This window comes from Oryctolagus cuniculus, chromosome 15 (assembly GCF_051225735.1).
Source record: "Oryctolagus cuniculus isolate XC-2025 breed Fujian yellow rabbit chromosome 15, ASM5122573v1, whole genome shotgun sequence".
NCBI lineage: Eukaryota > Metazoa > Chordata > Mammalia > Lagomorpha > Leporidae > Oryctolagus > Oryctolagus cuniculus.
The window spans coordinates 27,451,152-27,466,324 of NC_142881.1; the positions used below are offsets into that span (position 1 = coordinate 27,451,152).

Consider the following 15,173-nt stretch of genomic DNA (forward strand, 5'->3'; position numbering starts at 1 on the left):
TTCCTGCTACCGCTACAGCTGTGCTAGATCTTCTCTGCCTTGACAGGGACCCAAGCTTACCTCCAGAGTCATCGGTGCATTCTGTTTGCGAACATTATGGTTGTGCTGGTCAGTGTTAAGCATGATGACAGCATAGGCCAGGGCAAAGCAGGCATCGCTATTGGCAAATGGGGACCCATTACAATTCTGAAAAAGCAAAGAGCCCCACTGTATCAATGCCCTTCTCTGGCCAGGTAAGCCCTCACTGCCCACTCAATGCTTAGTGCTGGTGCTGACGGAAGATAACACCCAGAGAATAGCCAGTGTCTTTCCAACTCTTTATCAGAAGCTGGTCTCTTCATGGAAAGCTCACTGACATTGCTCTCAGCCTTCTTAAGAGACAATGGCTGGGTTTTTAAAACTAGGGCCATAGAAGCCCTCAAATTGAATTATGATCTGGGTTTAGCCCCTGGCACTCAAACTCACCCTCCAATGCTCTGTGAATGCCTCCAGCAACCTCTGAATGACTGGTGCTTCCCCAGGCAAACGAAAAGCTTCCAGGTAGAGGCGGAGAGCCTCATCCAGTCGCAGTCCTTGAAAGCTGAAGGTGCTATAGGGAAAAGAAGAAGGATGAAGTGTCTGGAGATGTAAAATCTCCACGTTTGCCCTCCTAAACTTCTCTTACTGGAAGAGAGGAAGCTGAGGGCTCTTGCAAAGGGGCAGTATCTCCTGGTCATCCCTCATACAACTTCTAACCTTACTCTTTGTCACATTACAAACTCTTGCCTAAAAAAAACCTCTCCTTGTGGAACCCAGTTCATCCCTTTGCAGTGCTGTCCTAAAACTATCTTGGTAGAAGCCCTTTCATGTCCCTGAGATATAAATAGTGCTTAGAGGAAGTGTGACCTGGGTCACCAGTAGGAACTGACTGAGGCTGCTTTGAGGGAGGGAAGTTTTGTTTCCCTAGACTGATCACCCAATATGTTCTGTATTTCTTACAGCTTGCTCACCTCACAAAGCTCTCCAACAGGTCGATGTTTTTGCGGTCACTCACAAACTCTCCAATCATTTTCTTGTCCAACCGAGGGTTCTCTCGGAGCCACTGGGCTACCTCTGTGTTGTCCATAGGGATGGTGAGAAGGCCTTTCTCCTGCAGAAACTGGATTCCCTTCTTTGGCTTCTGGTTAAACTGCTCTGTGCCAGTGATTAACAGCTGGAGGAAAAAACTAGAGGTATCACAGCTACTCTGCACCCTAAATCATATAAGGCCACACTGTAGTCCACTAAAGCCCACAGCTGGTCACCTAACAGGATCCTAGGACGTGTTCTTAGTGACTCCACAAGCAAGTCTGAATCAGACCAGCCCTAGCTTTTCCCCAGCTGCATATATAATTGAAATTGGCTGAGGCACTCCTTGTCATTCCTTTTCTGAGTGCTCAAGATTCAGGTGGCAGGGCTGGCACTGTGGCATAGTGGATAAAGCTGCCGCCTGCAGTGCTGGCATCCCATATGGGCAATGGTTCAGGTCCCGGATGCTCGCTCTCTGCTGTGGCCTGGGAAAGCAGTAGAAGATGGCCCAAGTCCTTGGGCCCCTGCACCCCCATGGGAGACCCAGAGGAAGTTCTTGGCTCCTGGCTTCAGGTTGGCACAGCTCCAGCGTTGTAGCCAATTAGGGAGTAAACCAGCATATAGAAGATCTCTTTCTCTCTCTCGTTCTCTCTGCCTCTCCTTCTCTCTCCATGTAATGCTTTCAAATAAATAAATAAATAATTTTTTTTTTTTAAAAGATTCAGGTGGCAGCCTCCTCTCTTTCAACTTGAGGATCAGGAGAAAAGTAGAAGACAGAGACTAGAGAATTCTCTCTAGCTTTATAATCCTTGCTGGCATCTGTTGACAGCCGGAATTCTGTTTATGGACTGCCTGGGTTCCCCTTCCTTTTGAGTTGTGTAGCTTTAAAACCCCTGAGTCTCAAGGGCACGATGGATGAACTGGGACGATAATTTTCTATGTGTCTGGTCATAGCCCTGCAATCAAGGGCACACATAAACTAGTCATTTAGGAATGGCAGTAAGAGGAAGAAAGAAAGAAAGGGTTAAATAGGTTTTCTTTCTGTTAAGAAAACCAAAAGCACAAACAGTTATTTGAACTTTACTAAAGCACCAGAATAAATGTCAATTCCCTTTTATTGCCAATCATCACTCCAGAGCTGGAGATGACCAGTAACCTTCAGTGACCCACACGACACCAACTCCCAGGGCTTCTGTCACTCTTCACCAGTCACACTTGACTCTCAGCTGATACAGCATTTGCCCAGGGGCACACAATAGGGAATGTCTAGAGGACTATGGAATTGCTGAAGCCCAACAGGCTCAAAGACTAGCCTTAGGAAGCCGTAGAGGAACTGCTAGACTCTCCCTCCTCCTCCTCCTCGTCTAGGACAGAAATCCTTCAGGGGACCAGACAAAGAGGGGCAGAGGCTGAGCCCTGGGGAATATATGTATGTACCTTCTTTTTGTTTTTAATTTCAATTAGTTCCCGTGGATCTGGCAGGAGAGAGGAAAATCGAGGTGGCTTCCGGGTAAACTTTTTGTCAGCTAAGAATGGGAGGAAGAGAGAGAGAAAAGCCCGTTAGATCTCTTTCAGCAGATAATCACTTTTGGAAGGTTACTGAAACAGGAGGAGCCTTGGAAACTGGCTCGTCCTCATTAGTTTTCCACTTCTGTGGAGGCCCTATATCCAAATATTTGGGGGCTCCAAATATTTGATTCTTCACTCTGGGTTTGAAGGCATAGTGAGCCACAGAGTCTCACTTACGCACTGCTTCAGGCATCTCTGTTTCCCTCCCTCCACTCTGCACCAGGGCCTTCAGTCAAGGGTCATGGACACCCAATACCCACCCCCAGAGTCACCAGCTTCCTGCAGATCACCACATCCTGGCTTTCCAAGTTCAGTTGACAGCCGCCCTCCACTTGGCAGATGCAGGCCTGGGACATCTGGGGCCAGGCCTATAGCCTTCCCATCACTGGTTGCTCTCTCAGCTAGCAAGAGAGAAGAAGACCCATGAAGATTATGGGATAGGAAGCCATGCAGAGCAGCAGGAGAAATCGAGCCCCAAACCAAGAAAGCCTGCATGTTCCCACATAGCATGTCAGCCCCAACTAGTGGTCACAGTCTTAGATCAGCCAAGCATTAGATTCTACAGTTTAACAAAAGAATTACTGAGCCACTTTCCCTGGTCTTCTACACCCTCAATCTCAAGGGGCAGATAGAAAAAATTAATTAGAATGGAGGCAGATATTGGGGGTGGGGGAAAGCACAGTGTGGAGCTTTTAGGGACAGAAGTTCTATATCCTTGAATTTGTGTTCTCTTTTCTCCCCTTAGTCTATTAAAAAATCAAAATGGAGAGAAAGAGAAAAGGAGAAGTCCATGAGTCCAGCTAACCTGCCTGACCGGCCTGTGATGCAAACCACCAAACCCTGGAAACACAGAATTGGAAGCACACCAGAGGAAGTGATATAAAGAGAAAGGGGAAAGGACTCAATGATTAGGGAAGAGATAAGCATAGAACCCTGAGATCCTCCATGAAAGAAATGACTCTCACTATTGCTAGCTTCTCGGATGACATCCACTGCCTCATGGCTGGCTCTGGCTGGTTCTTTCTTCTCCTGCTGGGTGAGGCTATTGAGGACTTTGGCCTGGCAGTGGGCCTCAGTGCTGTCGATCACTGTCAATAGGGCATCAAGAGACAGCAGGTGTGTTGTATATAGCTGACCAGATACAGGGAAGGCATTCTGGAAAGTAAACATATCCATTAGATACAATATTAGAATATTTTACACTTTGATCATTTTCCCAAAATCCGAAACCTCTGATAGCTTCTAACATTGCTCTTAGAAAATGCCTTTCTTCTTCCTATTTCCTAGTTCTTAAGCATTTCCCTCCCTGTATGGAATATCCTCACTGCCGCCAAAGAGATCTCCTTAAGACAGCCTTCTTGGGCCGGTGCTGTGATATAGTAGGTTAAGCCTCTGCCTGAGGCACTGCATCCCATATGGGTGCCGGTTCGTGTCCCAGCTACTCCTCTTCCAATCCAGCTCTCTGCTGGTAGCCGAAGTAAGCAGCAGAAAATGGCCCAAGTGCTCGGGCCCCTTCACCCACATGGGAGACCTGGAAGAAGCTCCTGGCTCCTAGTTTAAGATCAGCCCAGCTCTACCACTGCAGCCATCTGAACCAGCGAATAGAAGACTTTTCTCTCTGTCTCTTCATCTTTCTGTCTATATCTCTGCTTCTCAAAAAAATAAATAAAACTTTTTTTTAAAAAAGCCTTCTTTCTAAAGGCCTGCAGCAGTGTTCAGCACCTTGGAGAGCAGCTTGGTGAGGTCTTCGAAGAGGTTTGAACAGTAGTAGTCACAATCATAGTTGATGTAAAGCTCGGTGACAAAGCTAGGGATACGCCACAGCTGCACAATGGCCTCCAGTGCCATCTCCTTCATCTCATAAGGCATCTTGGGGTTCTCCACAGTGATGATCTCCATGAGCTTTTTAATGTACATCTGGCAATAATCCAGTAATTGCCGTTTGGGTGGGGAAAGGATCCAAGACAAGAAGAAAGAAAATTGAACCAGAACAACACTAAACAGTAAGCAGAAGCACAGTAAGGAGGCATGCATTAAGACACACCTAAAAGTGTTCCATCCCAGAAATACATCCTCCTCTTTGGCATCCATGTTGGGGCATATGGTATGGCTCTCCACCTCATGCCTGATATCAAACAAGTTGCCTATCACCTTTTTTTTGTGCTGTGTGAGCCTGTCCTGGTCCTATTTTAGAGTACCTTTTTGCAATTTAATGCCAATGCTGACTTGATTTGCCTGCTTGCATTGCAAAGAAGCTGCTGGACAAAAGAGCTATTCCCACTCTTGATGAAGTCCTCATATTTGAGTTTCCCTTCTTTATAGACCGCCAGTATGCTCTGGGCTTCTCTGAACTTTTCTACTACAGAGCCAATCAATGGAAGCTAAAAGCACACTCCTACAGGAGGCTCCTAAGTCCCACCCCTACAGCACAACAAAGCTGGTCCCATGGAAGATGCCTTTTTTTCCTTTTTATTTCAAGGTTAACTCACCTCCAGTTGGAACTTAAGGTGCTCTCGCATACTCTCAAACAGTAGGAAGCATACTCGCAGGGAAGCAGCATAAAGGTTCAGTCGCTCTACACTGAGCAGCTGGAAATGATAGTATAGGCCATGAGGTTTATGAAGCTTATTATGACTCAACCAAGAGAGAGGCAGGAGAGCAAACAGGGTGAAGTTGCCACTGAGGTCCTGTTGTCCAACGAAATTCTCTGTGTTGCCATTTTTATATTTCTCTCTGGCTGCCAGAGTCCTTGGGGAACTACTAGAACCCTTTTACTGTGACTATCAGCCAACTAGCAGTAGGGGCTGTTCTGGGTCCTATAGCCTTTATACAATTGGCTAAACCTCCCTATGCTCCCCCGGCCCTTGAGAGACCCTGAAAATCAGCCAAGGGCTCTGAGCCCCTTGAGTAATCTGGTCTTACCTGGAATAAGTGGCGGCACATCTCATCCTTGATGAGGCCCAAGAGGCTCTGGCACTGAGCTACAGGAGCTGACTCGAGTGCCACTGTCAGCAAATGCAGTCCCATATGGATCATAACCTCTGAGTTATGGCGGTCATGTGGATTGGTGAGGGAGATAAGGAAGCGGAAGAGCTCGCGAATGCAGGGAAGACCATAAGGAACTAAGGCTGTGCCTGGGGAAGGCAAAGAGGAGAGTGAGACTGCTAAGAAAACAACTAGGTGCCTTGCATGACACAGGGTGATTTCAGGCAAGTGATTCTCTAATGATCCCCCCCACCCCGGGGGAGCTGAGAACACTGTTATCATTTATTCAAGGAATCAGAAATAATGATCCTGGCCGGCGCCGCGGCTCACTAGGCTAATCCTCTGCCTAGCGGCGCCGGCACACCGGGTTCTAGTCCCGGTCGGGGCGCCGGATTCTGTCCCGGTTGCCCCTCTTCCAGGCCAGCCCTCTGCTGTGGCCAGGGAGTGCAGTGGAGGATGGCCCAAGTGCTTGGGCCCTGCACCCCATGAGAGACCAGGAAAAGCACCTGGCCCCTGGCTCCTGCCATCGGATCAGTGCGGTGCGCCGGCTGCAGTGCGCCGGCCACGGCGGCCATTGGAGGGTGAACCAACGGCAAAGGAAGACCTTTCTCTCTGTCTCTCTCTCTCACTGTCCACTCTGCCTGTAAAAAAAAAAAAAAAAAAAAAAAAAAAGAAATAATGATCCTACCATTCTGTTAAAAGTCTTAAGGTTTCTAGGTTTCTATACTTCCCTTTCTTCCTACTGTCGACCAAACTCCCCTCTGTAAAAGTTAGGGAAGGGCTCCATCCACGCCATCAGGTTTTTTTTTTTGTTTGTTTGTTTGTTTGTTTGTTTGTTTTTTTTTGACAGGCAGAGTGGACAGTGAGAGAGAGAGACAGAGAGAAAGGTCTTCCTTTGCTATTGGTTCACCCTCCAATGGCCACCGCGCTGGAGTGCTGTGGCCGGCACACCGTGCTGATCCGAAGGCAGGAGCCAGGTGCTTCTCCTGGTCTCCCATGCGGGTGCAGGGCCCAAGCACTTGGGCCATCCTCCACTGCACTCCCTGGCCACAGCAGAGAGCTGGCCTGGAAGAGGGGCAACTGGAGCAGAATCCGGCGCCCCCATGCCATCAGTCTTACGATTTTATTCTATTTCCTGACTAGAAAACAGCCTGGAACTTGGATCAGCAGGCAGTGTCATCCTGGTCCATGCTGTTCTAGGCTCAGGCAGCTCAGGGGTAGGATGGGGAAAGTGAATAGGTAGAACCTGCCAGAGAGTACCCACCTTCTTTCTGGGAGGACTGTGTAAAACGCACACCCCGGGGGTTGACATAATCCATGTCATGGACAGAGGCAGAGTCAGAGTGGTCAGCAGTGGAGGCACACTCCTCTAACACTTCAGGAATGGATTCCACGGATGCTGACTGGGCCTTTTCCACATGGGCCCGTTCCTGCTGTGTCTAGTGGCAGGGAGATACAGGAATAAGGATGAGGCAACAGCAAGCTAGAACTCACTCCCTGGAAGTACCTGTTCTTTAAACTATCTCTAATGTTCTGCAGGTATAGGACCAGCTCAGTGGTTTATGAATCAGTGCAAGATAGCCCATAGCAGGAGTACGATGAAGGACTCAGAAAAATCTGCAGAGGCATCACTGACTTACAGTCACTAGAATCCCAGAGGTGAAAGAGTTCTCACAGGCTTAAGATTCAGATCATTACCTTCCAGAAAAAGCCAGCCAGCTCCCAACTCCCTCCCTTTCACCAAGTACTACCTGTATGCATCACTTAATAAATCCTAGGAACTATCCTCACAGTGAGTCATGCTGTGAGTTTTCTAGGCAGCGCAGCTAATTCTGGGAGATAGGGAAGATCATTCCCTTTCCCCCAATCTTCCTTTGAGCCAAGGCCTGGATAAAGGATCAAGCCAATTCCCACAGTGGAAGACTGCAGAGGGATCTTTAGAAATGAAAGCCATACCTGGAGGTCAGGCTGTTCAAGGACCCCTAGCTCACTGCTCCCAGGCTCTGCAGCTGTGCTGTACCCTGGGGAGCCAGGTTGTTCCAGGTCAGTGAGGTCTTCCTTGGAGGTGGTCTGAGAGGAAAACTCAAGGCCACTATCTGTAGAGGGGCTGACCACTGCTGAGGCAGCTTCTGAACTCACAGAGGAGACAGGAGTGGGCACATCAATGAAGGGCATACCACCTGCCAAGAAAAATAGGTGAAGGAGAAGACAGCTTATGCCAAGGAACCTTCCATGGTATGAGGGGCTCTCTTTCCCAGGCTGCATGTTCATCTTTGAATATACTAATTTCTAAAGTAGTCATAGTCCTTTTGAAAGAATAACCTTAAATCACTGCAGAGTTGCTAAATGGTTACAAGTTGATTTGATCTGGCGTTTCCCTTTTTGCTCTCAGCAGAAAGACCAAAGGCCCTCAGTTGGTCTCTCACTTCAAAATCCCCAAAGAGAAGGGAGCTTTTCTTTTAGCTACCCTAATCTGAAGAAGCTGCTCAGGACACTAAGGCACTCACCAGTGAGGTTAGAGGATAAGGTGGTTCCATTGGGAGTGGGTAGCTCTGAACTTGGCATGACTTTGGTCATATGGCGCGGGGGCCGGGGGGATCTCTTCTGTTTCTTCCATTTGGATGAATCACTCATGCCTCCTGCTCTCATTTTCAGCTGAAAATATCATATCTCATTAGCACTCAAACTAAGACTCTATCCATAAAATTCTTCCTTCATTTATGGTCTCTAGATATTAGTCTATACCCCATATTTGTGCTAAAGAAGAATCTAGACCATCAGATCACATTTCTAGTCCTCTAACCTGGCTTCCACATTTGCCACTGTACAGGTCGGTGTGGAGCCTCCAAGTAGAATGTTATATTCTGCTTCTTGGCTGGTCATTGAAAGGGCCAGCTTCAAACTTATTCTGTTTCCCTGGGTCCTGCAGTTATATTACGTAGGCAATCCTGAGTTCTGTAGACAATGCATGACCCTCTTGCAGAAAGGGTAAGGGCAGGGCCTCCTCTCCTGAGTCCTCAGAGCCACAGGCTAGGGACTCCTAGAATCTCCTCAACCACCTTGCAGAGTAGCTTCCTACTCCTCCTTCTCATCCATCTACGACAGCCTATCCCTTCCCATCCAGACTCACAGCTTTCTTATTGCTGTGTGGATTGGGCCTACAGCATCAACATATCCCTTCCCTTATTCTCTGGAATTCTTGCATTCAATTGGTCAAGGGGTCATTCTTTGGAGTTAAGAAAGGAGTGATGGCATTTAATTTGTGGAGTTAAGGGTGTATGCCCATACCACGTTGCTGCTCTGCTCTTCACTGCTCCCAATTTTGGCATCTCAGTGGGACCTCCTGACCTTCTCACTGTTGGTATTTCTATATATAATTTTAGTCAGATGGTAAGGCTGCTGATTCCTTGGACCCCTGCTCTATTCTACTCCCCTCTTCTGCCATATTTCTATTCCTTTTAGAGCTTCCTTCCAGTCCCAAGAGATAATCTCTATTACATGTTGACCATGCTAAGATCAACATTTTCTTATGCAATTCCCCTACCCTAAATTCACATATACTTTAGGTCAATTTTGTTTTACTAGCCCTGAGGCTTACTCAGTTGAGGGTTTGAACTCAATCCATTTGCAGAGTTATTCTTAACTATTCCTAGATTGATAAGACCATTCCCAGGTTGGGCAACAGCAATTCTCTTTCAGGAACCATTGGAATGACTCTAAAGACAGTAGAAGCACTTTTTCTCCCTGACTCTGTCTGAAGGCTGAATATATCCTTATTATCTTTGGCCTATTCCATTCCTTCTACTATTTGGGGATAGGCTTCCTATCTCAAGTTCCCCGATGGTTAACCTTTGATTTCTTTCTTAGAAACCACACAAGTATTCCCTCTTATCTACAGCTCCTTTTAATAAAGGAGAAAGGCCAAGTGTTGAGCTCTTCTCCTAACTCTCAGTAACACAGTAATAGCCTCATATCTGATTTATACTTCTTGTCCCTTCATCTCCAAAATGCCTGTAGTCATATACCTAGAATCAAGCTTAAGTGTGCTGAGCACTGTGGCTAATCAGGAACCAGAACGAAGTTCTCTCTAGGAGTCACTGGAGCTCAGCTGGACCAAGTTCATGATAAACTACAACCTGGGAAAAGAGTCAGCTAAACATGCAGAAGGGAAAGAGGCCCAAGAGATCAACAAGAAAAATTAAGGACCACCTGGCTTTACTGGTATTGCCACTGAGCTCCAGAAGAACACTAAATTTTACAAGACAGCCTTTCTCTCCAGGAGGCTACTTCATTTCAGTAGACCTACTTTCACTGAAAAGCCAGTCAGTCACCGAGATTCCCTCCCCTAATCAGATAAATCTTTCCTATTTCCCTCTTTATGCTCTGCTAAGCAGGCTCCAAACAGGTCACTTGAATCAGTGTTCTTAGCATCCTGGCTAGAGCAGGTGCTGAGAGGCTGCCAGTTCTCACAAATGCCTCAGCCCTTAAAAAATGTAGCTATGCTCTTTCCTAGGGTCCTAAGGTGCAGATGGGCAGCAGGTATTTATGGGACCCTACACCTCCTTAACTTACAATAACATAAACTTTACTTAAAAAAAAAAAAAAGAAAAAAAAAGAGCAGATCCGAGGTTAATAGTCACAGCAACATGCTAAGTAGGCACTGAACAGAGCTGCACTTGTGACTATGCAAGCACACAAATGAAAACACAGACAATCCATTAAAAGAAAACACAGGCCTATGGACTACGTAGCTAGTTCATGACACACACTCACAGAGTTACTTTTATCTTTGGTGACCTGGATGTCCACAATCACACCTCTAGCATGCACACTCTTTGTAATGAAGAGCATAAACACCCCATACCTCCCTGTTCTTCCTAAGGCAGGAATTTGGGGGTTACGGTTTTCTCTAACTTGGTATCCTCTCCTAAGCTCCCCTACATGTTGAGTTTTAAAGGACAGATGGCATCTTTGAAGATCCCAATGTATTCCCAGTGCCCTGGGCTATTCTGGCCCCTGGTTCCTTTCCATCAATCTTGAGTTCTAAACCCTGACCTCTTCAGTAGTAACCAAGAAAAAAGACCCAATCTAGATGGGACTATCTCTTTCCTCCAAACCCAGTCCAGGCAAGAAACCAAGTTGAGAACTATACTTAAGCTGTATGCCAGTCTAAGACAGGGGGAAGAAAGAAGAGGGAAAGGTCTTACTTGGATATCCCTCATAGTTTCCCTAGAAATGGTGGCTCTTAAGCCTCACCACAAGGTGACAGCAGGACCCAGGCTCTCTTGGCCACTACATGATGTTCAACGATTTTCTTCTCTTGCTTCTAGGCAACCAGATGCCCAGGAGAATTCCCAACACTGCAAAGCTACAAACACATGCAACTCTTCAAAGCCAAGCTGTGTTACTAGGGAAGGGTAAGTTGTGCTCTACATGATGGAAATGGGACCCAAGTGTTACATATACAAAATAAACACTTAAAAGAAATTAAAAAAGGGGGTGGGGAGGAGAGGGAGAGAGACCTTGAGGTTCTTAAAGAGTAGTACCCTCTCTAACTGGTTCAGGGCTTTGGTCTGCTCCCCACTATTTAGCTCCAGTTTGTTGAGGAGACATGGAGAAATCTGTGAAAGACAGGCAAATGTACGATGTAAACAGAGTGAAATAAACTCAGACACACGCTAACAGGGCAGAGGGCAGGAATGGGGGTGAATGGCAGGGGAGAAGGGAAGGTCAGGTGCATGCACCGAACAGCCAAGGGTCATCTCCATGGGTAGAACCTCTTAGAGAGGTTCTTAGACCTCTTAGAGAAGATCACTGGGATCTTCAAAGAGGCCTCTGAGGTCCAGGGCTTCAGTTCAAGACAGAAAGAGGCCATTCTTCTGACCAATATTCTTCTCCAGGCAGTTTGAGAACCCTTTGATCTGGAGTCAGGCTTGATCTATCTCTTCAACAGAGACCAGAACAAGCATGAGTCCAGCCTAACCCAGCAGAGGGTAGGATTTGGGGTACAGCCTCTTTAGGCTTCCAAACTGCTGACGAGGCTGAGCCCTGAGACAGCAGGACTTTCATCTTTGTCACCATATATTTTTAGCCCAGTTGATAGGTCTCAGCCAGTTTCCACGAAGGACTGTCTCACCAACTTATGTGCTGGGTGAACTAACATAGGCCAGAAAGGGAGAGATTGGGGAAGGAGAGTAATCTAAGAGAGAATACATTTCTCATTAAAATAGAGCTATTTCTAGACTCCAGTTAGACCTGCCTAGGCAAAAAAAAAAAAAAAAAAAAAAAAAAAAAAAAGTCTTTGCTAAGCAAGGGTATCCCATATCCCTGAAGTTGGAAGACTGAAGCTTGGATGGGGACAGCAGGTCATTCTCAGATCATACCTTTTTCATGTTGGTCCCAACATAGTTCTTGGGTTCTTCTTTAAACTGAGGTAACCTATTAAATAGAGAATCCATGGACTGTCATTAGAGATGATGACAAAGTCCCTCTTCATGCCAGCTACAGACCAAGGGTGCTCTAGGTCAGCTCATATTCTATCCCTGAGGAAAAGCTAGGAAAATAAGCAGGCTAATTTCACACCTTTTCAGAGCACTATCAAAAAGCCACAGGAATTGGGAACACACAACATGAACAAAAGAATGTAGTCTCAGGGTAAGGTGACTAAATGCCCTTGGACAAAGTTCCTTTCATGAAATCTCAAACTGACTCCTTGCTGTGTTTACTTGGCAAGCACTGCTGGAAGCCAAGAGATGGGGAGAGAGCAGTCTGTAACAACCCAGGAGACTGAGCACAGGGCAAGAAGTAAAGGATGGGTTGAAGTTTTGAAACCAGTAAATTTGAGCCTGAGGAGTAAGAAACTCTTTGCAGCAGGGTCCTAGGCCTGTCTAATGAGATAATAAGGATTATTTTCTATAGAGCTAGGAGAAAAAAAGAAATCCTAGGGGGTGTTTTAAAGCCATTGCCTCAGCTCTTCTGAAAGTGTGTCTACAGAAAGGAGGTATAAGGAGCAGGCAGCTGGGCCTAGTGTGAAAAGGTCTCCTAGGCTGTGGCCTTACTTAGGGTAACCAATCATTTTGGTTTGCCTAGGACTGAAGGATTTGCTAAGATGTGGAACTTTTAGTGCTAAAATAAAAAAAAGTCCCAAGCAAACCATGATTGTTAGTCACCCTAGCCTTGACCTCCCACAGAAATCAGGTGGCATTCTGGAAGCTCAGCAACCTGTTCCAGGCTCTCCTGAGTTAATAAAGTCTCTGGGTTCCCTTTCTCAGCTGCTACCTGCACAGAAACAGATACAAGTTTGGGAAGCAGAATGAGATCTGTTGGCCTAGATTAAATAACCTTCTGCCTCCCCTGGAGGCCAAGCTAGCTCCCTCTTCCTTCTCCCTTGCTTGGTAACCCTGCGCCCAGAGAACTATCCCCATCCATAATCCCAGTGGCCTCTCATGTGGCTGTAGGGTTGGCCAGGTCCCTGAAGTGGCTGTGTGGAAGCAGGCAGACTCAAGAGGCCTGGGCAGCCGGGCTGAAGCAAACAGCAGCAGGTTTACCTTGTGAAGAGCAGCTGCACCATGTCTACGAGAGTGTGCTCTGCGGATTTTCTCAATAACTCTGCACAGGCAAAAACAAATAACACAGGTGTCATTACTTGCCGTGCTATTATCAGGAGGCTTCTCAGAGCAGACTCCCCTCCAAACCTTGTTTACCAAGGATTATGCCAACCTTATTAAAACCAGCTCCAGCTCAGCCTGGCAGCCATAAGTTCACTGGTCCACTAGGTGGCATTACTGAGTCAGGAAAATGGGCAGGATACATATGTTCTTTAGGGTTGTAGGCAGGTGTCAATCCCAAGGGAGGGGGATTCAGTGCTTGGGCTAAGTCAATCTGGGATCCATCCCAACTCCTGCCATGACATAACGGGCTGAGGTCTCTATTCTAGCTTCACAACAATCAAGTACAGAGATTGCTAGACCCCTGTGGTTCCACGATGTGAAGTTCTGAGTTTTCTACTTCTCGAAGGCTTAGAGACAGCATCCCATCTTCATTTTTGGACACTGGCTCCCAGAGTAGTGAAAAGTTCAATATTCAAGTACTTACCACTGAGCCTCATTTCAAAACAGATCCGGAAGCAAGACTGCATAATTTCACACACAGATTCATTGGTTAGGTGGGCACCTACTGGGGTTAGCAACAGAGTCCGTAGAACCTACCAGGAAGAAAGCAGAGACACTGTGATAAACAAGGCAAGCTGAGTGAAGAGAGGTTTACCTGAGGGGAGAAGTGTGGCTGTTTCTCTCTAGTCTCTCAGGAAAGTACTTGGGGCTGAGAAAAGGAGATTAGCAAGAATGCTGACTTCAGTTTGGTCTCGGGAACTTGTTTTGGGAACCATTTTTTCACTCTGTACAACTCTGCCATAGTTCAGAACTCTCTCCAGCCCCAGCCCACAAGCCCAACAGATGACAACACATACTCTGCCTGAGGAACAGGTGTATTAAGGACTTCTGGTATTTTATATTGACTCACAGCTTTTAATCATTTTCTTTAGAAAAAGCTTTCATTTTAGGCTTTTGAGCTGCTTGTTTGGAAACAAAGAAGCTTCCTAAGCCCCAGTGGAGTCAAAACACAGCTTCATGGTGCCAGCAGGCAGCTCGGGAAAGTAGAGCCAGCAGCATCAGCCCTTGACCATTACCCTAATTGCTCTTCCCCTACTGCTTACCTGAAGGATTTTCATCAGGACAACTTCATCACTGGCAGGATCTGTGCCCACAAAACGGGCATGGGTAACAGCATCTGCCATGTTCTCCATTCCCTCTGCCGTGCCCTCATGAGTAGGATCTGCTCCAGAGAAAAAGGACAGATGGATGTCGTGGAGAGCAGAGAAAAGGCAAAACAGCCTATCTAGGGACTGCTATGAGAGATTTTGGTTTTCCCCTCTCCTTAAGCTCCTTGAAAATTTTTACTCATAAATGGCTTTATTTTTAAAAAAGATTTATTTATTTATTATTTGAAAGGCAGAGTTACAGAAAGGCAGAGGTAGAGACAGAGAGAGAGGTCTGCAACCGCTGGTCACTCCCCAAATGGCCTCAACATCTGGATGTCACATTACAGCAGATCAGAGACCTGTTTGGCTTCATTCATATAAAAAATAATATGACACTGAGCAAGAATCCTGTTACCAGCTTGACTAAGCATTAGGAGAGGAAAATGTGAGAAATTAACAGGACTGGACTGGACTAGAGGGAGACTGGGGTGGGGAGCAGTGGCAGTTTCAACTGTAAGAGGAAAGATGCTGGAGGCTGGAGGTTGGACAGCCAGCACCTTTTTTTTTTTTTTTTTTTTTTAAGGCAGCGTTACAGAGAGGCAGAGGCAGGGAGAGAGGGAGAAGAGAGGGAGAAGAAAGAGAGAGAGAGAGAGAGAGAGAGAGAGAAAGAAATAAAGTGTCTTCCATCTGCTGGTTCATTCCCCAAATGGCTGCAACAGCCAGAGCTGTGCTGCTCCAAAGCCAGGAGCCAGGAGCTTCTTCTGGGTCTCCTACGCGGGTGCAGGAGCCCAGGGACTTGGGCCATCTTCTATTG

At 46.7% G+C, this 15,173-nt stretch overlaps 1 protein-coding gene across 13 annotated transcripts in view; it reads right to left on the reverse strand.

The window, feature by feature from the left end:
* GBF1 (golgi brefeldin A resistant guanine nucleotide exchange factor 1) overlaps positions 1-15,173 on the reverse strand; it is a 152,576-nt gene that overhangs the window by 13,444 nt on the left and 123,959 nt on the right. For 7 of the 13 annotated variants that reach the window (XM_008270406.5, XM_008270405.5, XM_070057319.2 and 4 more), the window contains 16 exons: positions 14,315-14,433; positions 13,696-13,804; positions 13,149-13,209; positions 11,985-12,039; positions 8,109-8,256; positions 7,558-7,781; positions 6,866-7,040; positions 5,539-5,750; positions 5,106-5,204; positions 4,339-4,533; positions 3,582-3,771; positions 2,877-3,017; positions 2,485-2,573; positions 990-1,192; positions 466-589; positions 61-186 (listed from right to left, as the gene is read on the reverse strand). In XM_008270406.5, coding sequence (XP_008268628.3) covers positions 61-186; positions 466-589; positions 990-1,192; positions 2,485-2,573; positions 2,877-3,017; positions 3,582-3,771; positions 4,339-4,533; positions 5,106-5,204; positions 5,539-5,750; positions 6,866-7,040; positions 7,558-7,781; positions 8,109-8,256; positions 11,985-12,039; positions 13,149-13,209; positions 13,696-13,804; positions 14,315-14,433 — 2,270 coding nt within the window. Of the gene's footprint in view, positions 1-60; positions 187-465; positions 590-989; positions 1,193-2,484; positions 2,574-2,876; positions 3,018-3,581; positions 3,772-4,338; positions 4,534-5,105; positions 5,205-5,538; positions 5,751-6,865; positions 7,041-7,557; positions 7,782-8,108; positions 8,257-11,123; positions 11,223-11,984; positions 12,040-13,148; positions 13,210-13,695; positions 13,805-14,314; positions 14,434-15,173 lie in introns of all 13 variants that reach the window. The other 6 variants (XM_008270403.5, XM_008270402.5, XM_070057314.2 and 3 more) reach the window with 2 other exon arrangements.